The sequence below is a fragment of the Lagopus muta genome, chromosome 2, assembly GCF_023343835.1.
Source record: "Lagopus muta isolate bLagMut1 chromosome 2, bLagMut1 primary, whole genome shotgun sequence".
NCBI classification, from domain to species: domain Eukaryota; kingdom Metazoa; phylum Chordata; class Aves; order Galliformes; family Phasianidae; genus Lagopus; species Lagopus muta.
In genome coordinates this window covers 1,130,001-1,153,069 of record NC_064434.1, presented here as the reverse complement: position 1 = coordinate 1,153,069, position 23,069 = coordinate 1,130,001, and the positions used below count along the sequence as shown (strand labels likewise).

General features: G+C 52.0%; 3 protein-coding genes across 3 annotated transcripts; 2 read left to right on the top strand and 1 right to left on the bottom strand.

Annotated features, from left to right (window-relative positions):
- Window positions 1-955: 955 nt before the first annotated feature.
- Window positions 956-11,643, top strand: TDRD6 (tudor domain containing 6). The gene is made up of 5 exons (XM_048935321.1): window positions 956-5,905; window positions 6,532-6,650; window positions 7,799-7,888; window positions 8,750-8,807; window positions 9,895-11,643. The coding sequence occupies exons 1-5, from the start codon at window positions 1,180-1,182 to the stop codon at window positions 9,954-9,956; spliced, it is 5,055 nt and encodes a 1,684-aa protein (XP_048791278.1). The 5' UTR covers window positions 956-1,179; the 3' UTR covers window positions 9,957-11,643.
- On the bottom strand, window positions 10,978-22,940 carry PLA2G7 (phospholipase A2 group VII). The gene is made up of 12 exons (XM_048935364.1): window positions 22,832-22,940; window positions 21,322-21,535; window positions 19,293-19,417; window positions 17,880-18,030; window positions 17,624-17,717; window positions 16,881-16,949; window positions 16,294-16,441; window positions 14,546-14,659; window positions 14,208-14,299; window positions 13,673-13,846; window positions 12,662-12,810; window positions 10,978-12,074 (listed from the first exon to the last, which is right to left on the bottom strand). Exons 2-12 carry the CDS (start codon window positions 21,374-21,376, stop codon window positions 11,977-11,979), a joined length of 1,269 nt encoding a protein of 422 aa, XP_048791321.1. The 5' UTR covers window positions 21,377-21,535; window positions 22,832-22,940; the 3' UTR covers window positions 10,978-11,976.
- On the top strand, window positions 19,643-20,801 carry IMP3 (IMP U3 small nucleolar ribonucleoprotein 3). Its single transcript, XM_048935392.1, has one exon. The coding sequence runs from the start codon at window positions 19,688-19,690 to the stop codon at window positions 20,243-20,245; it is 558 nt and encodes a 185-aa protein (XP_048791349.1). The 5' UTR covers window positions 19,643-19,687; the 3' UTR covers window positions 20,246-20,801.
- Window positions 22,941-23,069: the final 129 nt, after the last annotated feature.

Below are 23,069 nucleotides of genomic sequence, written 5' to 3'. Positions count from 1 at the left end.
TGATTCTGTGGTTCTACCAAGTTGAGCAGTGTGTCATTAAAGTGTGAGCAGGCTCCCTGGTCACGGGTATTCTGGCTTACAGAGGCACAGATCAGAAGGCTCTACAGTGTTTGTTCTTTTTAACATTACAAAACCATGTCAATATTTACAAAACAAAGAACAGGAAAGCCAGATTTCCCTTCCCTCAGGCAACCCCACCCGGCCCGTCCTGTTTCCTATCTTTATTGACCAGTTCTGTGCCGAGCTCTGCTGCCATAAGTGTCACTTCGGAAGCTTCTGAGCATATTCCGTGTAAGAAATTAGGGCTGTACGGATTGCTTTGCTTCCTTCCCTTTGGAAGAAAGCTGCAGGGAAGGAGCAGTGCCTGCCTTCGGGGAGACAGTGCTGAACGAGAGCCAGTTTGGAGAGAAAAGTGTAAGTAAAGTCACGGCGCAGGGAGGTGCAGTGAGTGCAAGCAGGGCTGTGCTGTGGGCGCTGCGACACCTGGGGGCAGCGGGCCGTGCTGTGCCGGCTCGGAAGGGAGGGCTCTGGTCGTTCATTCTTATGCAGCTTATAGCAGTCAGAGAGCCCTAAAGGAGCATCCCTTCCTGCTCAGCCTCGGACCTGCCCCTCTCAGCTTCCAGCTGTCCCTAGAGACACAGCCGGTCTGTGAGAGCGGGGACACGCGGCCCGCAGTGCGGCCAAGCGCGGTGCCCACCTTTGCTGCGGCCAGACGTTCTCAGAGGCGGCGCGCGCGCCCCCTGCCGGCAGCGCCCCGAACTGCAGGCCGCGCCGAGGGAGCGCCAGAGCGCCTTCCGGCCCGCCCTGACACCGCCGGTCCGCCAGCCAATAGCCGCCAAGCCCCGCTCCTATGTCCCGCCCCCGGCGCCCTCTCGGCCAATGGCGGCGAAGCGCGCTCGGGAGGCTCTGCCCCGCGCCGTGCCGTTACCGCACAGCCGGCGTGGGGCGGCCCGTGCGCGGCGAGGGGGGCCGAGCCGGTTCGGCGCGCCCCGACGGTAACTCGCGTATTTACGGAGCTGCGTGCACCTGCCGTAACGGGACGGCGTCGTGTGCGTTGCGCTGCTCCTCCTCCTTCTGCTCCGCCCCTCCGGGGCCGCCCATGGGCTCACCTGCTGCCCGGTCGCCGTCCGCCGCACCGCTGCACACTCGGAGAGGCGGCCGCCGTCTACGCGGGGCGCGATGGGCTCCGTGCCGGAGCTGCCTGGCCCTGGGGCCGCCGTCTCGCTGCAGGTCCGGGCCGTGGACGTGCGACCGACGGCGCCCGTGGTGCGGCTGTGGGGAGCGTTGGGTGAGCGCCGCGCGGAGCGCGTCCGGCCGTGCGCCGACATCCGGGCGGCCGCGGGGAGCGAGCGTGGAGCCGGACGGCTGGCGGGAGGCGCGGAGCTTCGCGCCGGGGAGCTGGGGCTGGTGGAGCTGGCCGGGCTGTGGCACCGCTGCCGGGTGCTGAGCCTCCGCGGCCGCGGCCGCCGCGTGTTCCTGCTCGACGAGGGTCGCGCGGTGACGGTGTCCGCCGAGTACCTGGCGCGGGGCGGCCCGGAGCTGTTCGGTCCGCCGCCCGAGGCGCTGGGCTGCGTGGTGGCCGACCTGGTGCCGCCCGAGAGCCCCGCGGCCGGAGCGTGCGGAGACGCGTCGAGCTCCGCCTGGACGGAGGAGGCGATGGAGCTGCTGCGCTGCCTGCACGGCAAGGAGCTGCCCGGCATCGTGCGGGAGCTGCTGGTGCCGCAGCGGCTGCTGGTGCTGGAGCTGCCCCTGCTCGTGGCTCAGATGCGGCGGCTGGGCCTGGCCGGGCACGCGTCTCCCGGTGCCTTCGGCCAGCTGCTCCGGCGCTGCCTGCCGCGCGAGGCCGAAAGTGGCGCCTCCCCTGCCCACCTGTGCGACGGCGAAGGAGAGCCGGCGGCCCCGTGCGGGCGGAGCTACGTGGAAATGAGGCCCGGTCCCTCCTACGGGGGTCAGCTGGAAGTGGGATGCACGGTCGATGTGGTTGTAACGTGTGCTGAGAGCCCCGGTTATTTCTGGTGCCAGTTGAAGAAGTGTGGTGAGTTCACTGCGTTGATGGCTGAAATCCAGGAGTACTGTGAGAGCGCGTCCCAGCCGCACGCCTGGCCGCAGTCGGCGTGCTTGGCCCGGTACTCAGAGGACAAACGGTGGTACAGGGCTTTAATTGTCAGCGATGTCAGTCCTGCGGGTGAAGTAGAGGTCATGTATGTGGACTACGGCAACAGGGAGCTGGTGTCCCTAACGAGTCTCCGCTCCATTAACGAGCGCTTCCTCAAGCTGAAGGCCCAGGCCTTCAGGTGCAGCCTTTACAACCTAATCCACCCTAATGGTCCGGACCCGTTTGTTTGGGATGAAGCTGCGATCCTGGCTTTCCAGGAGTTTGTTGATGCCTCCTCAAATCAGTTTGAACTGCAATGTACCATATTTGCCTTGGCTTCGAGGAACAACAGGGAGCTGTTCAACATCGTAGATTTAATGACGCCTTTCCAGAGCGCATCCCAATTTCTGACAGACAGAGGTGTGGCCAAACGTCTGCCGCCTCAAACGCCTCTGGCAGCCTCCGTTCGACTGCATTCTTTCTATTATTCCATGCACGAGATCAAAATCGGGAGTGAAGAAGATGTTTTTATTACGCACGTTGATGATCCTCAGACATTTTACTGCCAACTTGAAAGGTGTGCGAATGTCCTGTTGCAGCTCAGTGAAAACGTTTCTCGTCTCAGAGGGATGACGTCGGGCTTAGAAACCTGGCAGAGGTTTGGTGAGCTGTGTCTCGCCAGGTATACTGACAGCCACTGGTACCGGGGGGTCCTTACAAAAACAAAACCCGCCAAGGAAGTCTTTTTTGTGGATTTTGGGAACACAGAGACCATTGAAGAAGATCAACTGTTTCCTATTCCGGGTGATGCTCATGATATCTTGCTTTTGCCAATGCAGGCCATAAAGTGTTCCTTGGCTGACGTACCTAATGTTCCCCAGGAAGCTACAGCGTGGTTTAAGCAAGCTGTCCTTGAAAGGCAATTAAAGGCAATTGTTGTAGCAAAAGAATCTGGTGGGAAACTGTTGATTGAGCTGTTTGATGGTAACATGCAAATCAATGCAAAATTGAAGGAGGAGTTCAGATTAAGAAACAATGCAGAAGTGTGTAGGTGTGTAAGGAGTACAGCTCTGTACTCTAGTATGGGTATGGAAAAGAGGAATGGGGATGCACACTTTCCTCCAAATGCAGGAGAAAGCAAAAACTGCAGACCTGAAGCCCAAGGAGGAGAGAGGAGTAGCAAAATGCAGGTCAAAGAAAAAGATGTAAACCTTCTCCAGCCTGCTGCAAAGAGAGAAAGGGCTGCTGGGTTACTGGCATCTGAGGGGAAGGTCAGCAGTAAGAAAGATGCTCTGTTAAATAAGGTGGAGGAAATGCAGTCTCTGCTCTCTGCCGAGATGGATGCAGAGTCGGATAATAAACGTGATACTGAAGGCAGTTGTGTGCTGCTGAAGCGTGTAACTGATCTGCCACAGCAGAGCGTGGTGCCGGCTCTCACAGCGTTGGCATATGTCTCCTATGTAAATAATCCTTTAGATTTTTATGTTCAACTGGCAAGTGATGAGGCTCAACTTCACAGCATTTCGGAATGCTTAAAGGATGAAATGCTAGCAAAGATCCCCTGCGGGCAGCTCTTGCAAGCTGGGGACTTAATCTGTGCTCTGTATTCAGATGACAGCCTGTGGTACAGGGCAGTGGTAAAAGAGAAGGCTTCTGACCATTTGATTAGCGTCCGATATATTGATTATGGTAATACTTCAGTAGTTGATGTTGATCAAGTGCGCAGGCTCCCTGAAGACTTAGAATCTATTCCAGCAATAGGCATTCACTGCTTCCTAGGTGGGCTTAAATGCAAAATGAGTACAGGCTGGGCAGAGAAAGCAGCTCCTTGCTTCACAAAGAGGGTAAATGAGGCTCTGCTAACATGTGAATTTGTGGAGGAGGTTGATGGTAAATGGGGAGTTATTCTGAGCGATGATCAAGGTGAAATAACAGTGGATTTAGTGGATGAAAGATCTTATTCAAATGGAATGCTTGATAGAAGTGATGTGATAAATACGTGTGAGCCTTCGTCTCCTGGGGCGCAAAATGAAGCTTCCTGTGACTGTACATCACTTACCTGGAAGTTCCCCGAGGCAGGCCAGACTGTACATGTTTATATCACGGTGGTGAATGGTCCAGACTATTTTTGGAGTTGCAGTGCTGATGAAAAAAACATGACCTACGTAGAGGAAAAAATAAAGGAAGCCGAAAACCTTGGACTAAACTCTATGGACAGCTGCATTAAAAGTGGTGATATTTGCCTAGCGAAGTACAGCGAAGATGGGAAGTTCTACAGAGCTAAGGTCAGCAGCGTGAAGGGCAACGATGTAGCTGTTATCCATGTGGACTATGGAAGTGAGGAGACTGTTAGCTTGGAGATGCTCAAAGCAATTCCAGGTGAATTGCTTCAGGTGCCTAATCAAGCATTTGCTTGCTGTCTGTCAGGTTTCAGTCCCTCAGAGGGCTCGTGGCTTAGTGAAGCCAAAGACAAGTTTTATGATATGACTGTAGAGCTCCTACTAGAAGCTGAAGTTCTTGGAACCCAGGAGAATAAAGCTTTTGAAGTCCCTCTGTGTGCTGTCAAACTGGAGTCTCCTGGGAGGAATATTAACGAAGAGATGAAATCTTTTTGGAAGGCTGATATGGGAAGTGGTCACAAAGATATTCCAGACCCTGAGGGTTCCTTAGAAGGAAACAGAAGTTCAAACAGTGATGCGGGTCTTTGTCTCAAAAGAGAAACTGCTACCTGTGGATTAGCTCAAGAAGTAAGGGAAAGTGCTTTGCTTTGTTCCCAGTGCTCCTCGGGTGAACCTTGTGGGTGTTCAGGTGGGTCTGAAGCAAAAGTGTCTGCTGAGTCTCGGGAGGTGGCTGGTGGATGTGAAACAGCTGAGCATGGAAGCAGCTTTGATAAAGAGACTGCTCCACTGGAAGATGAGAGCAGTAGCAAAGTATTATTAGAGCCAAGAGGAAGCTGCAGTCTTCACGGTTTGGGAGGTGGAATGAAATCTGCACTACAAGAGCCACCTGAATTACTGTTTCTGCAGGATGCTGAGGTGAAGGCAGAAGTCGAGGCAGCCAGCCCTCTGCCAGGAAATGAAGAAGAGCTGATGAGATGGCTCCAGGTAGAGCCTTCGATGGGTGATACAACAGAGGCACTGATCGAACTAGTTGAATTGCAAATGCACTCTTCTTATGATGACTTGAAAGAGTTGATACTGGAGCTGGAGGAAATAGCAGCACTGCCCTCAGTCACTGATGAGATGAGGGAAGCACTTGAAACAGAGGCACTTGGAATGCAGACTGCTTCAGGCAGTGAAGCGAGAGAGAAAGTGCTGGAAGTACGTGAGCCCCTGCTCCTGTGTGAGGAGATGGGGCACTCAGCACTCCTGCAGTCTGGAACCGTGCCTTCACTTAGTGAGGGAGAGAGCTCAATGCCCTCTGTTAGTGATGCAGGGAAGACAGCAGAGCTGTTTCCTTCTGATTTTCTGCCTCTGAGGCAGACTGCAGAGGTGCTGGAATTGAATTGCTCTGGGGTGCATGGAGCAGAAGCTGTGCAAGAAGACTGGATGGAAGTAGAGCCTCCCCTCATGCTGCCTTCATCTGATGGTAGACCTGAGAAACAACCAAAGGCCCCTGGTGCCGAGATTGATCAGCTTCTGGATTTGCACAAGAACGATGACTGTTATGTGAAAGAATGGACGCAGCAAGACATGGAGGAGTTGTTTAAAGAATGTGGAAGCACTCCTACACACATGCAGTCTTCAGACTGTAAACCTAGTGAAGAAGCAGGAAAAAAGCAAAGTGATAACATGGCTGACTATAGTGCAGGTAGAGTATCTGATTTTCAGGGGCTAAGTAATCAAAATATTCATTTAAACATGAAAATAGCTTTCCTATAGAAATCTGATTTATTCCCTAATAAACTATGAGGACTTTATGTTAGCGATAACTTCAGATGGGTTGTGGAAAGCAGAATGTTTAGTATCTCATAGGTAACACAGCAGTCAGTCTTTGAGAGGTTGATGTAACAACCTCTAAACAAGAATACATTTTCAAGGCTGTTCAGTATAACAGATTGCTGGCTTCCAATTACTTATTAATTAAAATAGTTTGGAGGGCTGCTGGGGGACTGTGGGGCAGTAGTGAGGGAGCTGAGTCTTTTGATTGGCTTTCCTCCTCCATTCGTACGTCACAAGGAGGGCAGCTGGAGGTTGGATGTCGGGGGAAGTTGTGTGCTGTGAGAGTGGTGAGGTGCTGGAACAGCTGCCCAGAGAGGCTGTGATGCCCCGTCCATCCCTGGAGGTGTTCAAGGCCAGGTTGGATGGGGCCCTGGGCAGCCTGGGCTGCTGTGAAATGGGGAGGTTGGTGGCCCTGCATGGCACAGGGGGGTTGGAGCTTCGTGATCCTTGAGGTCCCTTCCAACCCGGCCATTCTGTGGTTCTGTGATGTTGCAGGATGCAGTGGATATACTTGTAAGCTGAAGGGCTTTGCTGTTGGCTCCAAGTGTGTGGTGTGGACATCTCAGCAGTGGTGCGAGGCTCTCATTTTGGAGGTATCTGAGAAGGGCACCAGGGTAAGTATGACTGAATGCTCCTTGCTGTAGTTAAGACATGGTCCTTCTTTTGTCTTATGCCAAACTTTTCAGAAGTCTGCTGCAGGAAAAAAAACCCACTTAGTAATGCAAAGTGTGATTCTGGGCTTCTAGGCTAGATAGAAACAGCCATCTCATCCTGAATGGATGCTCTCTCAGTACTTGATATTGCGTTCACAATCTTTCTCACCTTCATGGTCTGTGAGGACAGAAAGATGTGTCCCTGGTTTCTGGCATGTTTCCTGGTGTAGTTCTGCTATGTTGGGATTGCAACTTAGTATTTAGCTTTGAAGCTGTGTTACCATTAAATGCCCATGAGACTTGGCATCTTTTTACTGATTCTTTAAGGAATTAGTGTTAAAACGGTGAAAACTTGGAAAGAAATTCAAATTGTAGCATGTATTATGACTGACATACAACTACTCACTGCCATGAAATAGGCATCTTGGCTGGGTGTATGGCTGGTGGGAGTTAACGTGAACACTGCGTTACAGCAGACAGGGCTGCCTTGTGCTTCTGTTCTTAAAGCTGGAGTCAGTTTGTGAATGGGTTGTGATTCTTCCTCCAGTCTGGGGTGTGTTTGTATGTGCAGACACGTGTCTATACATACACAGACATCGTATGTCTATAAAAGTTCCTTGAACTGTAATTTGCAATTGCAAATTCAAGTGATTATTTCATGACAGTAACTCTGAAAGGCTGAATGCTTGAGGGTGTAGAAGCCAAGACCATCGCTAGTAAATTCCTTAGCTATCTAAGCCTGATCCAGCTGCTTGTAGGTGATGAATGTCAGATTATAGGGTGGCATCTCTTTCAATCTGCCTCCTGCTGGCTCTGATTGATGCTTTCCAGCCTTTCTCTCTCGCAATACCTGGATTAGCATCCGAGGAGAGGTTTGAGCTAGGGTGCTGTAGAGGGAACCAAATGTGACGTACTTCAACAGTGAATCTAATTTTAACAAAGAAATCAATAGTGATAGTCAGGTTTATTAGTGGCTAATTATATCTTGCTTAGAAGATCCAGATGGAAAGCATTGTAGGAGGTGAGGAATCCTCAGCTGTGTTTTTTCTACTGCTGTGTTTTCTTTGAATGTATTCTCAGGCTGCACATAGTTGGCTCTGTCCATACAGGTACTGAATCTCTGCAGTGGCAGTGAGGAGGTTGTAGATCCTGAGAACGTCTGGAACGTTATTCCCAGCTGGGCTGGCACATCACCTGAGGTATGGTGCTCCTTGTCCTGTCACGGCACACCACCAAGAGCCTGGCCTCATCCATTTCTCTCCACCTCCCTTCAGATATTTATAAACATTGATCAGACCCCTCCTCAGCCCTCTTTTCCCCAAGCTGAACAGCCCCAGGTCACTCAGCCTTTCCTCATACAGGAGATGCTCCATGCCCTTCATCCTCTTTGTGGCCCTCCGCTGGACTCCTTCTAGGAGATCCCTGTCTTTTTGGGACTGGGGAGCCCAGAACTGGGCACAGTGGTCTAAATGTGGCCGAACAGAACAGAGGGGGAGGATCACCTCCCTCGACCTGCAGGCCATGCTCTGTTCATCAAAGGATGCCACTGGCCTTCTTGGCCCCAGGGCACACTGCTGGCTCATGGACAGCCTGTTGTCCACCAGGACACCCAGGTCCTTCTGGAGAGCAGAGCTCCTCTCCAGCAGGTCAGTCTCTGACCTGCTCCTAATCATGGTAGCATAGCATATAATTGGTAGGTAATGGAAAATACTTATATTGCTAACTAATTAGGAAATGGTAAAGTTTTCTACAACTTCAGGTAGCACCAACCAATGAAAAACTCATATCTGGAACTCAGAATTGAGGTTTTCAGCTGTGCTACTGATGATGATAGCCCAATGAATGTTCAGTTGATCATTCATATGTAGTTTTTGCATCAAATTAAAAATGAGCAGGAGATATCTATAATGACTTAAGGGTGAGGGGCAGTGGGGGAAGCAGTGCCGGAGTGTCCAGCAAGGCTGATGTAAAAAGTTAATCTAATTCTACAAGAAACATGGAAGAATGGAGAATATTTTGGCAATCGTGCAGACTTCCTAACAGAATCCCCTTCTGTTTAGAGAACTACTCATGTGACAGAAGATGTGCTGTCCCTGCCAGAGGAATCTTTACTTCAAGGTAAGACTGCTTTGAGCACCTCAAAGAGGTTGGATGCTCAGGGACTGGATGCTTTCTAATTCTAGTAAATGCTCATACATCTTTGATTTTATTGAGAAATTTTGAAGTGAAATACCTGTTCTGTTTACCACAGGACGTAGGACAGGTTCTTCTAATCATGCACAGTTGCTGTAATCTATGGGAATTGTAGAGCAGTTCTGGTTGAAAGGAGTTTTTGAAAGGCCTTTGTTTTCCTGTGCCTGCTCAAAGCAGTGTCAAATAGATCAGGTTGCTTAGGGCCTTCCGTTCAGGTCTGGATCGATCCAAGGATGGAGTCTGCAGAAGCTCTCTGAGCAACTTGTGTTTCACCCATGGGAAACTGTATTTCAGTACAGCTGTGCTGAATGGACTTGTCTGTGAGTAGCAAACAGTGAAGCCTGCAGCAGTGCTATGTTAGGCAAGAAGGGATTTGAGAGAGCTTGATTAGGAAGTTGGACTGGTGAACCTTCAAACCGGTCCATTCTCATTTGCACCATGCAAACGCAGGCTTACCCTCTTGCTGTCTCTGGTGTGATATGCTTACAGTTCTCACGGCTTCATTTAAGTGTTCTTTTTCCTCCAGGGCTGGTAATTATTACTGTCCAAATTTCTCTCTCAATTCTTGAGTACTTTGATGGTCTCCAATCAGTATGTCCTCTTAGCAAGAGCTGAGTTAGCGTTAGTGAAGGCCGCACGGCCACGTGTGGTGGAACTGGAGCGTGATGCACACCTGTGCAATTGGCTGGAAGGGCACTTGGAGTAGGAGGGAGCCGATGGACAGGGTGCAGAAGCTCCAACTGTGGCTGCTGATGCACCCAGTGAGGGCTGGAGTGGCTTTGAACTTAAACCTGGTCTGAGAGCACTGTTCCTGATCTGCTTGAACCCTTCAGTTGTTGGAGATGAATTGTCGTTACACTGAACTTCTCCTAAGTGTAGTCTTTTAGTGTGGTCCAACAAGCTGATAATGTTTGGTCTGAAGGCTTGTAGGTGATTGTGATTTCAAATAATGCATTTATACATGTTTATGGGAACGTCTTCGTGCATCTGATCTGTTTTTTCTTCTCCATAGAAGAGCAAAGTGGCTGCAGTTCAGCTAGATCTGAAGATCCTCATGTTCTCCAGCCTTTCTGAAAAAGAACTTATTTACCACATGAGGTGTAATAAGTCTCTGCATGCACATCCATTCCCACAAAAATGGGTTTTTATAGGAAATATACAGCCAACGCACTTGGGTGTTCTACACAACTGAGCAGATGCCTGCTACTGCCAGACCTCCTTGTCATGAACAGTGGCTGGTGGCAGACTGGTGCTGTCTGTTGGGCATTTTAAAATTGTGCCTTAATCAAACACTGTGCCTCTTGACAGGCATCCCTTACCAAATGCTGGTGTGGCACTAACTTATGCCTAGCTGATAGTGGGTTCTTGATGAAGAGCTTCCCATGAGCTGCTGTGGTGATATCTGCTGTTGCATTGGTTTGGTTTTGTTTCTTTAGGTTTAGGAAAATTCAGAGTATTTTTGAGGGAAGTTTTTTTCCTCTGTAGCGAAATGAGGTTGTTCAGGACTGAAGCCTTGCATTTTGTGTCATTACAAAGCAATTAAGAAGCTGGAATAAAGCTTGTGCTGGCAAATGCTGTTTAGTGCTTTCTTTTCCAATGGCCAAATACTGTGTGTGCCAAGGATATTTGTTCACCTGTACCACACTCAGATGCAGCTATGCACGTCCTGCAGTTCATGGTTCTGCTTTGACCCCCAGGTAGTTCTCTAGAGCACTGTGAGCCATGCTGAGCCTTTTGAACCACTACACCATTGGTACAAAACAGAGCTTGTACTCCTAGCACAGCCTTAATGGCACTAAAACACGAGGCCTTTCCTCCAGATGTGATGATCCAGCAGGATGGCTCCCATACAGTGGGGTAAGGACTTGTACAGCTAGCAGCAGCTTACTGTGCATTTCAGTTTTGTCATGTTTGTTCTCCATGCTTCTGGATAGCATAGCTTCTTCAGTCTCTTTGGAGGTTGCCACAATGACTTACAAACACCAGGTGTTGTAATGGGCTTTCTGAGTGTTACAGGAGATCTCAAGCATTAGTGCTGGCTCAGTAAGAGAAACGCATGCGTGTTGATGCTCGTGGTAGAGACAAGACACAGTAGTAGGCTGTAAAGAATTTAATTCTGAAAAACAGACTGCAGCTGTCACTGCAATCTCATGTTAAGATCAGACTTATATAAAATACTTAATTAGTGTTAACTGCTCTGCCTGCATCTTGTTTGTAGCCTTATTTTGGAACAAACAGCTTACAGTCAGTAGTAGTCAGTGCCCCTCTATGAGTTCTTCCTTGTAGCAGCTCCAGGCAGTTTTGCTCTGGAAAGCAGAGCTGCATTTGGCCATTCACAGCCCACTGTATCTGCTGGCACCTGAACAAAGGTGAACATATGAAGGGTATTGCAACTGTGTGAGCCATCACTGCAATCAAACACTGGTTGTGTCCCCCTTTTTAAAGGGAGCAAGTAACAGCAGTGTACATCTATTCCAGTGTAATCAGCAGCAGTACCAGTGATGGCAGTGATACAGGGAGTGATAGGAGAGGCCCTGCTGTAAAAGCTCTGCCTTGGGGGAACTATGCTTGCTATGAGGGACCTTTTTAGCAGCTTTTGGAATGGAGCCACCTGGGAGTGTGGAGCATGAACACAAAAAGGAGTAAGTTCAGATGAGAAGCACTTCCTGGAGCACAACTGAAATACTCTTACATAACAAATTAAGTTTAACAAATTAAGGAGCTCTTTCTTACATGGCAAAAAAAAAAAACAACCCCCAAACTTGCTGGGTGCTGCTGACTGACAAAACTGGATAGTTGGATTCCCTGGAGCTTAATTTATCTCTGCAAAGTAGACTCTAAGTCAGAAATTACCATCAAGTGATTCCTCATGCCAACTGCCTGCAAAGCAAGAGCTGCCCTGTTGCAGTATTTCAGAGAATCCCACTAACTCCTCTGAGCTTAAAATCTTTCCCTGTTGTGATTTTTGTTGTTGTTGTTATTGTTTCACACCCCAAAAGCTGTGTAGGAGGCCAGTGCTGTATCAGCTCCAAGCAATATGGGCCAACAGTGGTGTCCTGATGAACGTGGCCTTTGCAGTACTTCCTTGTATTCCTTATTCAGCCGGAGATAAGTCAATGTTGGTACCAGAAATAACATTGGGTCCTATGCCATCCACAAGTGAATCCCACTTATCAAAATCTCTCTTAAGACCTGTAAAAGGGGGGAAAGAAAACCCGAATAGTAATGAGTTACACAGATCTATACTGTCACTATACTGAAAAACGACATAGGAGATGAATCCCAGCATGGCCTGGGTTGCAAAGGCCCACAGCTCCTCCAGTCCCAACCCCTGCTGTGTGCAGGTCACCAACCAGCAGCCCAGGCTGCCCAGAGCCACATCCAGCCTGGCCTTGAATGCCTGCAGGGATGGGGCATCCACAGCCTCCTTGGGCAACCTGTGCCACTGCCTCACCACCCTCTGGGGGAAAAACTTCCTCCTCAGATCCAACCCAAACCTCCCCTGTCTCACTTTAAAACCATTCCCCTTGTCCAGTTTGGGAAAGTAGGGAGTGCAGTTGTGCACACCAGCACAAGGTGTTGAAATGTAAATGTTCTTCCTTTGAGTTGCTTAAGTTACAAAAATAACAGAGCTCGAGGAAAAGTCTGTGGTATTTTTCTGCTCAGACTTTTATGAGGCTCTCACTTTTGATCTCGTACTGAACAGCAGTTATTAAATAAAAGCTTCATAGGAATTGAGGTTTGATTCACACCACACTTTGATATAAACTGACACTTACTCAGATGTTTCTGCAGGAAGGCTAATGAAGCGTGATTGCATATATCAATAGCTTCATTTGGATCTATTTCTCCTTTTAACTTGAAAAACTTTCCAATGATTTCTCCACTCACAAAAGTAAAATCAGGAAAGCTCTGATGTACTGATCCCCTGCAAAGAGAAATGAGCAACAGCTTTGTAAGAACCACAGAATAGCTCAGGTTGGAAAAGACCTTAAAGATCACTGATTCCAGCCACAACCCAGCCATCCTACCCAACTCTAACAGCCCTCTGCTAAATCATGGCCCTGAGCACCACATCCAAATGGTTTGAAACACAGCCAGGGATGGGGATTCAACCCCCCTGTGCCATGCAGGGCCACCAACCTCCCTATTTCATAGCAGCCCAGGCTGCCCAGGGCCCCATCCAACCTGGCCTTGAACACCTCCAGGGATGGACGGGGCATCACAGCCTCTCTGGGCAGCTGTTCCAGCACCTCACCACTCTCATAGCACACAACTTCCCCCTGACATCCAACCTCCATCTGCCCTCCCTCAGCTCCAAACCATTTCCCCTTGTCCTGCTGCCATCTCCCCTTTCCAAGAGCTGACTCCCCTCCTGTCTGCAGGCTCCCTTTAGGTACTGCAGGCTGCACTGAGGTCACCCCGCAGCTTCTCTTCTCCATGCTGAACAAGCCCAGCTCCCTCAGCCTGTCTTTGTAGTGGAGGTGCTGCAGCCCGCTGCTCATCTCTGTGGCTCCTCTGGACCCTCTCCAACAGCTCCCTGTCTTTCTTCTACTGGGGCCCCCAGACCTGGACACAGTGCTGCAGATGGGGCCTCACAAGTGCAGAGCAGACAGAGACGATCACCTCCCTGTCCCTGCTGGCCACTCCTTAATTTAAATGTGAAGCCTTGAGGAAGCAGGGCCTGTCATTCTTGCAGCCACATGCAACTGAACAGCTCCAACATGAGGATTAATTTTGGAAACAAAGACTCGTTTAGGCTTCAGAAATGGTGGATCCATGGCACTTACTTGATGGTGATCATTTTCTTGTTGGTATCATTGGAGCTAAGCTTCCTCATCTTTAAGATATTGGAAGCCCACTGGAATTTTTCAGAATTGATGAAGAGCAGTGGTTGCTGCACGCTGCTTTGGTAAGTGTCATCGCCTACTGGGAGCATCCATGCATCAAGGGCAATGCCACACCTGCCAAAAACAACATCTGGGTGTTATCACAGACACACAGCTTTGATTTGCAGCAGACATGGGGAAAATCTGAGGATACCAAATAGGTAAACGTTACTGAATCATTTTGTAGCAACGTGTTTCTTCTCTCAGGGAAGAGGATCCATCCATTATTCTGTTTGCTGGTCTGCCAGCACTCAGGGAATCACAACAAACTATGACAGAGCTATTAAGTTCCACCATATCCCCAAAGCTGACTGAAGCATGAGCTGAGAAAATGAGATGTGCCAAGCCACTGTTCTTCAAGAGCCAGTTAATGGGTCCTTAAGTAAGGTGCCCTGCTCAGGTGCCAAGTGTCCCTTCCTTTGTTTTACATACTTACCTAAATCTAATTTCTTTGCTGAGACTCTCAATAACTGTAGCACCACCAAAAGAGTGTCCCATCACAGCTATTCTGCTAGTATCAACAGAATCCTGCCAAAAGAAAGCCAGCTGCTGTAAGAGACTTCTTTTTTTCTCAATCTGAAGTGTTTTTTTAAAGCAATAGATCCTAATGAATTTGGAAGAGCACAGTTTCAGCTCCATACAGGTGACCTGAGAACATGTTCATAGATCTACAGTTAGACATTCAGAATAGTCTACAAGCAGTTAGAAATGGCAGAGGGAAACCAGAGCTGTGGCTGGGCATGTAACAGAAGGAAGCTACCAGCTCTCACTCACCTTCAGGCGGTTCCAGTCAAAGTCTGAGTTCAGCACATTCATCACTTCCTCTCCTGAATTGATTTTTAGAATGAGGTTGAGTGCTTTGATGCACTCCTCTGCTCTCTGCTGTACCTGGGAGACACAGATGGGGCAGAACAGAGGAATGAATTGGGAGTTATAGGGTATCTGCTGGCTTTGCTGGCCCGCTGTTCATTTAGCCTGATACTGTACCTCAGTGGCTGGCACAGTAAGCCCTTACAAACTGAAGACTGGCTATGTGAAATAAAAACCTGAAAAGTTTTGTTCAATGTGAAATCTGGATTTTGGAGGCCCAAAAATGCTGAAGCTCTTATGTAGATCCTCCACACACACAGGAATTTGTCCCATTAACACAGGCCAAAAACCATCAACCCCTGCTCTCTCACTTCTCACAGAGGAGGTACAGAGATGTGCAGAGGCTTATGTTACACAACCACAAGAAGGGCTGACTTGTGCCTCTTCCTCATGCTCACTTTGGTAAGCAAACACCATTGCATCACTTTGCCCCATCTCTACAGCTCTGAAGCCATCTTTATGCTGGATGTACCCGGAACAGGAAACAGCCTACAAGCCCTTCCTATTTTCAATGCATACACACTGATGAAAAACGTATTAAAGCTGTTGCAAATACAGGACTTAAGTGTTCAGTATGGCATGTGGTTTGGATTTTGATATTTTGGTAGAAGAAAAATGTCAAAAAGAACCAAAGAGCAGCAGAGTCTTTGGGAACAACTGACTGCACCAGCCAGCAGGATGTCCTGAGTTTCAAGTAAATCTCCATCTCCTAACTTCTTGACTGGTGAAATACACAGGCAGCAGCTCCTGCAGTTTATTTACAAGCTCCAATGTGACATATTTAGCCCCATTTAGGAGGATGTTGTTATGCACACAGGAAAGCACACTCGTACTGCTGCCCATTTGGCCCAGTCAGATAAACACTTCTCTGGTGGAGTCTGCACAGCGTGGAAGAACACACTCCCACATTTTAAAGGTCAGGTCAGTGCTTGGAAGAGCTTATCTCTATGGCTATAAGGCATCCAGCGTGGATGCTGCTTATCATCAGGAAGTTGCATTCTTTACATTGCATACCCTCAACCACGTAAGTGTGTTGAAGGTGACAAAGCAAACATCTCCCTTAAAGCAGAGATGATTCATCTCGCTATCCAGCAATAAACAAGAGCTAAAAGACGGCTAAGGCTGCACACACATCCGAATTCAACTCTGTGTCCCTTAAAGACAAAGCTGAGCAGAACTGTGCAGAAATGGAGGAGAAGCAGAATATGGGGAGAAACAGAAAGAGGCGAAAGAGCTGACCAGGCATGGCAGCACCACCTCACGAGAAAGCTTTCCTGAAGAAGCAGTTTAGCATAGCAACAGAACGGTTTGAGCAGGAAGGGACCCCGGAGGCCATCAGCGCAGGCCTGCAGCGCACAGCACACCGCAGCTCCTCAGTGCTCAGAGCCCCGTCCCCTGGCCTTGGCTGCGTGCAGGACGGGGCAGCAGCACCTCTGGGCACCCTGTGCAGCGCCTCACCGCCTCACCTCTTCCTTACATCCAAAGCCTCTCCTTTATATGGAAGAAAGATGTTGTTGGCGTTCCCATCCTCAGCAGTTTTTTGTATATCCACAGAGCCATGGCAGCAGCCTGCAGATGTAGCCTTGCTAGCATTACTCAGTGCTGACCACACAGCTCTCCTGCCCCATGCAGAGCACAGCCCTGGGCTGTACCTGCTTGTGACGCACACAGCGTTCCTCCTCTCCTGCTCTGAGCCTCCTGTAGTAGATCCACTCCTTCTCCACGCTTGATGCAGACTCCTCCTCTGGCTCAGAATCAGCCTTCTGTTTACAGAAATACGTCGCTGAAGCTGATTCATCTCTGAAATAACAGAAGGTTACGTCTGATGTTGCAGCCATTTGGTTTGGGAGCAAGTTCAAAGCCTTAGTTCTGACCTGTCTCAGGAAGTCAAAGCTCCCAACCCTGCTGCACACCCCACTGAGTGCAGACAAGACTTTCCAAACAATGGAGAAACCCCACCAGAACTCCCACCACCATTACATTCTGTGGCTTCTAACAGTAACAGGGAGAAAAGGAGCGTGCTTAAAGAATGATGAACGATAACTACCCACAACAATTTTCCCTCAAGGCTTCAAATTAATTCCCCTTTGTTCAGCTAGGTGGGAATAGAGCTAGACAAATAGGAAGCTGAAGCTGTTAGTTACTCTTTCAAAAAGAAAAGTTCTTCTATACTACAAGAAGCATTCTATTATGAGCAAGTTTCTTTCTGTCAAGACTCAGTAAGATGCAGTACACACACCTGTGCTCCACAGCTGCCACCAGAAAGCCTTGAGAAGCCATCTCTATGCAGATAGCAGAATAGATGGTCCTGCAATCAAAAGACACTCTGGTGACCACATGGACACAATTGTTTTGGTTGCACAGCTCCTTAAACACTGACTGTGCCACAGACACACCAGCCCCCATACCCTATTTTGTCTGTTTCAGCCAGCAGGGCAGGCTGCGTGTGTCAGTTCCCAAAGGGTGCTTTTGGTGATTGCTTCTTGGTGCTGCTTTGCTTTTAGTTGCAGCTCATCTTCACAACATCCTTATGGCTCAATAAATACCTACACCTCTAAAATACAATATGGCCAGGGTTGGAAGGGACCTCAAGGATCACGAAGCTCCAACCCCCCTGTGCCATGCAGGGCCACCAACCTCCCCATTTCACAGCAGCCCAGGCTGCCCAGGGCCCCATCCAACCTGGCCTTGAACACCTCCAGGGATGGACGGGGCATCACAGCCTCTCTGGGCAGCTGTTCCAGCACCTCACCACTCTCACAGTAAAGAAACTTAATGGGGAAACAAACAAAGAAGCCAACCCTGCCTCATTTACAGGCCTTGATTTCAATGGAAGCACACTGATACATAGCACCCTGTTCTTTGCATCGTGTTCAGCCCCATGGGGATCTCACCCCATCCTGTGACCCATTCAGCACCACTCCTGGACACTGACATCACTGTGGATGACCAAAAGAGTTTGCCAACGAGCTGCAGACTTACCGAAAAGCTCCAAGTCCATGGGAAAAAACAAGCAGTGGGTATTTTTCTCCTGGCTTAAAAGCAGCATTTGATTTTGCAGGACAGGTCACTGAACCTACATGAAAATGGAAGCACGTGTCATTACTACTGAAACGACAGACCTACAGACCCTCTCTGTAGGAGAGATCTCAGTAGGCTGCACACTGCAGGTTTCAGAGAGGTCGTCTGAGAATCAGTCCAATTCTGCAAACACTTTGGGGACCAGAAGCACTCTTACCAACATAATACTGGAAAAGCCTTTCTCCCACGACCCGGTACACATTGAGGAAGTCAGACAGCCCCTGGTAGTACTCTTTATCCGGAATCCACGGCGTCTCTTCAGTATCTGTGTCGTCGCATGATGGATAATACAGGCGCAAAAAGCTTCCCTGGAATTAGCAGAGGAAAAGGAAGATTGCTGTTCACTGATGTATGGCAAAGGAAAGATTTACGACAGGGAAGGACTTCAGCTGCAGCTCCAGAGAATTCAGAGAATGTTATGAGAAAATTATTGTCCAATATAAGCTAAGCTCTGATGGCAGTGCTGTGTCACCATCCCTCTGCTCCTGCTGTGAACTGCACACTGCAGCACAGAGCTCTGCAAGGAATCTCCCACAGACACTGCAATCTGCACTCATACTTCCCAGTCTGCAATGGGATGTGCAACAAGCACTTTGAACCCACTGTCCTGCTCCACCTGTGCCTTAATCACAGAATCACAGAATGGTTTGGGCTGGAAGGGACCTCAAGGATCACGAAGCTCCAACCCCCCTGTGCCACGCAGGGCCACCAACCTCCCCATTTCACAGCAGCCCAGGCTGCCCAGGGCCCCATCCAACCTGGCCTTGAATACCTCCAGGGATGGACGGGGCATCACAGCCTCTCTGGGCAGCTGTTCCAGCACCTCACCGCTCTCTGTGTGAAAATCTTTCTCCTAAATTTACATCAATTTGTGACACAAAGGCAATGAAGGAAGAAAGCAGCAAAGCTTCAGCCAGACAGGTAATTATACTAATTCAAGCCCAGAGCAGTCGCAGTGAATTTCCCCTGCTGAGCAACTGCTGAACAGAACAGGGGAAAGGTTCATTATCTATCACTAAGAATTGTAACGGTGCTGACTGCTTATCTAAGGAAAAGACGTGGGTTGACTGCAAAGAGAAACCAACCCTTTTTGGTGCTGTAAGAGAAGCCACGTGGAGCAGAGCAAAACCCATGGCTGAGCTCTGCAAGCGGGTGATACCTCACAAGTGTGGAGAGCAAAACTGCAGAGCACGATTAAAAAGCAAGAGGATATGAAACAGAAACTCGTAAGCAAGCCCATCAAGCTGGCTACCGCTGTTCCTGTCTTATCGTGCTGTCTTTCTGCCCTACCAACTGCAGAACTGACATCCTGTTCTCCGCGGAGATACCATCTCATGTCTCACGCTCTGTCCCAGCTGAAGCAGCGCACGCTCATCACCCAGCCCCGCCGACCCGCATCGGGACCCTCTTGAGCACAGCACGCAGAAGGAGCCGCGCGGTCCGCGGAACCCACGCCTAAGGGCTGCCGCTGTCCCACCGTGCTGGGCTGGAAAAGCGCGTTCAGCCAGAGCGCGTCCGGCAGCCCCGCTCGCAAACCCGGCCGGCCGTTGGGCTCATCCCGGCTCCGTACCTCGGCCGCGTTGCCGGTCATCAGATCCGCGCAGCCCACGGCGTGCGGGCCCTTCCCGGCGGGGATCCGATAGCCTTTCTCCGAGCCGCCGCCGCCCATCTCCGCCGCCGCTTTCGCCGATAAACCTGGGGACAAAACACGGCGCATCAGGAGAGCCCCGGAGCCGCAGGGACGCGAGGAGCGGAGCGAAGGGCGGGCGGGCCCCGGGCGAGCACCCGGCACGGCGCTCGGCCCACCGCGGGGCGGCACCTCGGTGCGGCGCTGCCCGGCTCCGCTCCGCCCGCACCCGCCGCCCGCCGAGCGCCGCCGTCCCCGTTCCGGACCGGGGGAGGCGGGGCGGGCCGCGACCCCGACGCTCCTCCCCGGAAGGGCTCGGCGGCACGGGAGGCGGCAAGATGGTGCGCAAGCTGAAGTACCACGAGCAGAAGCTGCTGCGGCGGCTGGAGCTGGTGAGCTGGGAGGCGGCGCCCGGCAACCTGGCCGAGGTGCGGGCGCTGCGGCGGTACCGCGTGGGGAGGCGCGAGGACTACGCGCGGTACAAGGCGCTGGCCCGGGAGGTGCGCGCCTTGGCGCGGCGGCTGCGCGATCTGGGCCCGGCCAGCGCCGCCTTCCGCGCCCGCTGCGGCGCCGCGCTGCTGGAGAAGCTGTACGCGATGGGGCTCGTGGCCTCGCGGCGCTCCCTGGCCGTGTGCGAGCGCGTGTCCGCCGCCTCGTTCTGCCGCCGCCGCCTGCCCTGCCTGCTGCTGAAGCTGCGCATGGCGCAGAACCTGCGGCACGCCGTCACCTTCGTGGAGCAGGGCCACGTCCGCGTCGGGCCCGAGGTGATCACCGACCCCGCACTGCTCGTGCCCCGCGCCGTGGAGGACTTCGTCACCTGGGCCGACGCCTCACGCCTGCGCCTCAAGGTGCTCGACTACAACCAGGAGCGCGACGACTTCGACCTGGCGGCGTAGAGAAGCCGGAGCGGGGCTGAGACGCGCGGGGAGCCCTCCTGAGAGACCGCCGAGCCGTCCTGCTGCTCCCGGAGCCCCCCGGCCCTGACCTGCTCCGCTCCGCTCTGCCCGGAACGCACACGTGCTGCCTGAGCCCTCACAGTGCGGCTGCTGGGCTGCCGAGCTCGTGCTCTGCCCACAGCTGTGCGGCTCCTCGCTAAGAGCAGCACTGGAGGAGCTTTGCACGTGGCCAAGCAGCTGCTGTGCTGATGCTGCGGGGCTGCACGGCAGCACCCCAATGCTGCTCCTCATCACAGCGCTGCCCCAGGAAGGTCTGCTTTAACCCAGAACAGCGAGTCAGCAGGGGAACACTGCGTGATCAGCAATGGACCAAATGCTGGATTTTGGGAACTGAGAGTTTGGGCCTCAAATACAACAAACAAAAGCGAACTTGGTTTTCCTGTGAAGCCTTAGAGCTTAGGGCGGGCTGCAGATCAGTGCTGGGTGGCTCTGGGGCTGCTGGGGGTGTTACTCCTCATCCAAGAAAGGCAGAAATAAAAAGTCATGTTTTGGAAGAGCTCTGTGTGGTGTCATATTGCCTTTCCTGTTGGCATAACCCAGTGAGCACCGCTTCTCATCTCACAGAACTGCTTTTTGCCACAGCACCACAAGCAGTCTGCTAGGCTGCATTTGCTCACGGTTTTAGGCTGGAGAAGAGAAGGCTGCAGGGAGACCTCATTGTGGCCTTCCAGAACTTGAAGGGAGTGTGTAAACAGGAGGGGGAATGGCTGTTTGTGAGGGTGGGTGGTGATGGGACAAGGGGAATGGTTTTAAAGTGAGACAGGGGAGGTTTGGGTTGGATATGAGGAGGAAGTTTTTCCCCCCGAGGGTGGTGAGGCACTGGCACAGGTTGCCCAAGGAGGCTGTGGATGCCCCATCCCTGCAGGCATTCAAGGCCAGGCTGGATGTGGCTCTGGGCAGCCTGGGCTGCTGGTTGGCGACCTGCACACAGCAGGGGGTTGGAGCTGGATGGTCTTTGAGGTCAACCCAGGCCATTCTATGATTCTATGATCAGATGCAGAAAAGACATTCCTTACCTGAAGCACGACTTTTCATGAACACCTTCCGAGCTCTCGCCCACAGCGATGCCATCGCTTCTTAGGAAGAGCAGAGGGTCCCACAGCAGGGTGCAGGCAGGCAGCAGCTGGCTCACTGCTCTGCTCGGGGGGGTTGGGAATAGCACAGGGCTGCTCCCCAGGAGGTGGAGGCAGGATGGAAACCTGTGGCTCCACACCTCCAGATCCTTCCACCCTGAAAGAAACCATTGCGTCCTTTACTTGTGCACCAGGGGTTACCACTGCCAGTGCATCTCTTTGTAAAGGTTTTTTTCCTCTGACTGTTCTGTGCTCTGCTTGGAGGGGAGGAGCTGGCCTGGGGACAGCAGGGGGGCTGGAAGGGGAGTCCTTCACACTGAGGTCTTTGTGTCGGGACGACAAGGCTGAGGCTGTCACTGGAATACAAATGTGCTGTGCTCAGCTGCTTTTCCAGTCAACAGAAACTCTGCACGTGGAGGCAGCCTCCAAACCCCGGCATTTCAGTGAGGGTTGACAAGGAGATATCCCCCTCACAGCCCTATGAGCGCAGGGTGGATTCACACATCCACTAGGTGTGGGGAAAAGCAACCCACAGCTGCAGGGCAGCATTTACCTGGGAGCAAATGGGGCAGCCGACTGCCACTGACAGCTGGAGGCAGAGGGGTGAGCTCTGGTTACTCCTGGAGCTGCCCTGAGGGCACCTGTGTGACCCCTGTGTGAGTCCCAGGGCTGTGTCATGGGGAGTGCTGTGCACTGCACTCTGCAACCTCTCTTGCCCAGAGAGGCTGTGATGCCCCGTCCATCCCTGGAGGTGTTCAAAGCCAGGTTGGATGGGGCCCTGGGCAGCCTGGGCTGCTGTGAAATGGGGAGGTTGGTGGCCCTGCATGGCACAGGGGGGTTGGACCTTCGTGATCCTTGAGGTCCCTTCCAACCCAGGCCATTCTATGATTCTGCGACACTCTACCCCAGGTTCTGCCCAGAAGAGCAGGAGGGGGTAAAGTCCAGCAGGCGCTGGTGGCAGATCCTTCTGCAGAGGGACAGTGCATAGCTCAGCACATGAACACGGATAGCTCACGGGGCTCAGAACACTGAAGAGGAAACGTCCTGAGAGGGCTGTGGCTGCCCGTCTGCTCTGAAGGAGTTGGGACAGGAGCTGGGATCTCCCAGGCTCCCAGAGCTCAGGTGAGACGGAGCCCCCAGGACGTGCAGCCAGTGGAGCAGTGCGCACACGGCAGCACCCCGTCCCACTCCGCCTCTCGCGGTGCCGGGCGCTCCCTGGACACCCGAAGCCACATTCGATACCGCGCAGTTTCCTTTCCTCCCACCTAGCGGAGCCGCCCGGCACCGCCGCGTTCCCCCCGCCCCCCGGCTCAGCCGAACCCCCCCTTATCCTTCCGCATGGATTTGGGTGGGGTAAGAAGGCTGCGAGCTCGGTACGACCAGAGCTCCTCCCCGCCCCACTCAGCACCGCCGTCCCCTCGCCCTCGTTGCCCACGGGCAGCGCTGCCCGTACCTGCTGCGGTGTCCCGGCCTTCTGCAGGGCGCCGTGCGCCGCACGGACGGACGGAGGACGGACGGATGAGTGCCCGGCGCTGCCGGAGGGGAGGGACCAAACTCCGCCTCACTTCCCAGCCGGGACGGTGTTTGTGGGAGAGGCTTTCCCCGAGCCTGGAAAGGAGGCGTGCCTCGTGGGAGCTGCGCCAGTACGCGCGGGCGGCCGCGTCCCGTGGCTATGGGAGCACCGCGTTGGG

Bases quoted from the DNA above. Each gene is read 5' to 3' on its own strand.
- TDRD6 (XM_048935321.1), top strand. From the start codon at position 1,180: ATGGGCTCCGTGCCGGAGCTGCCTGGCCCTGGGGCCGCCGTCTCGCTG. The intron at 5,906-6,531 runs GTAGAGTATCTG...GTGATGTTGCAG, and splicing joins CATGGCTGACTATAGTGCAG to GATGCAGTGGATATACTTGT. The intron at 7,889-8,749 runs GTATGGTGCTCC...CCTTCTGTTTAG, and splicing joins GGGCTGGCACATCACCTGAG to AGAACTACTCATGTGACAGA.
- PLA2G7 (XM_048935364.1), bottom strand. From the start codon at position 21,376: ATGGCATCGCTGTGGGCGAGAGCTCGGAAGGTGTTCATGAAAAGTCGT. The intron at 19,418-21,321 runs GTAAGGAATGTC...TTTTGTCCCCAG, and splicing joins CATGAAAAGTCGTGCTTCAG to GTTTATCGGCGAAAGCGGCG. The intron at 18,031-19,292 runs GTACGGAGCCGG...TGCTAATTCCAG, and splicing joins TGACCGGCAACGCGGCCGAG to GGAAGCTTTTTGCGCCTGTA.
- IMP3 (XM_048935392.1), top strand. From the start codon at position 19,688: ATGGTGCGCAAGCTGAAGTACCACGAGCAGAAGCTGCTGCGGCGGCTG.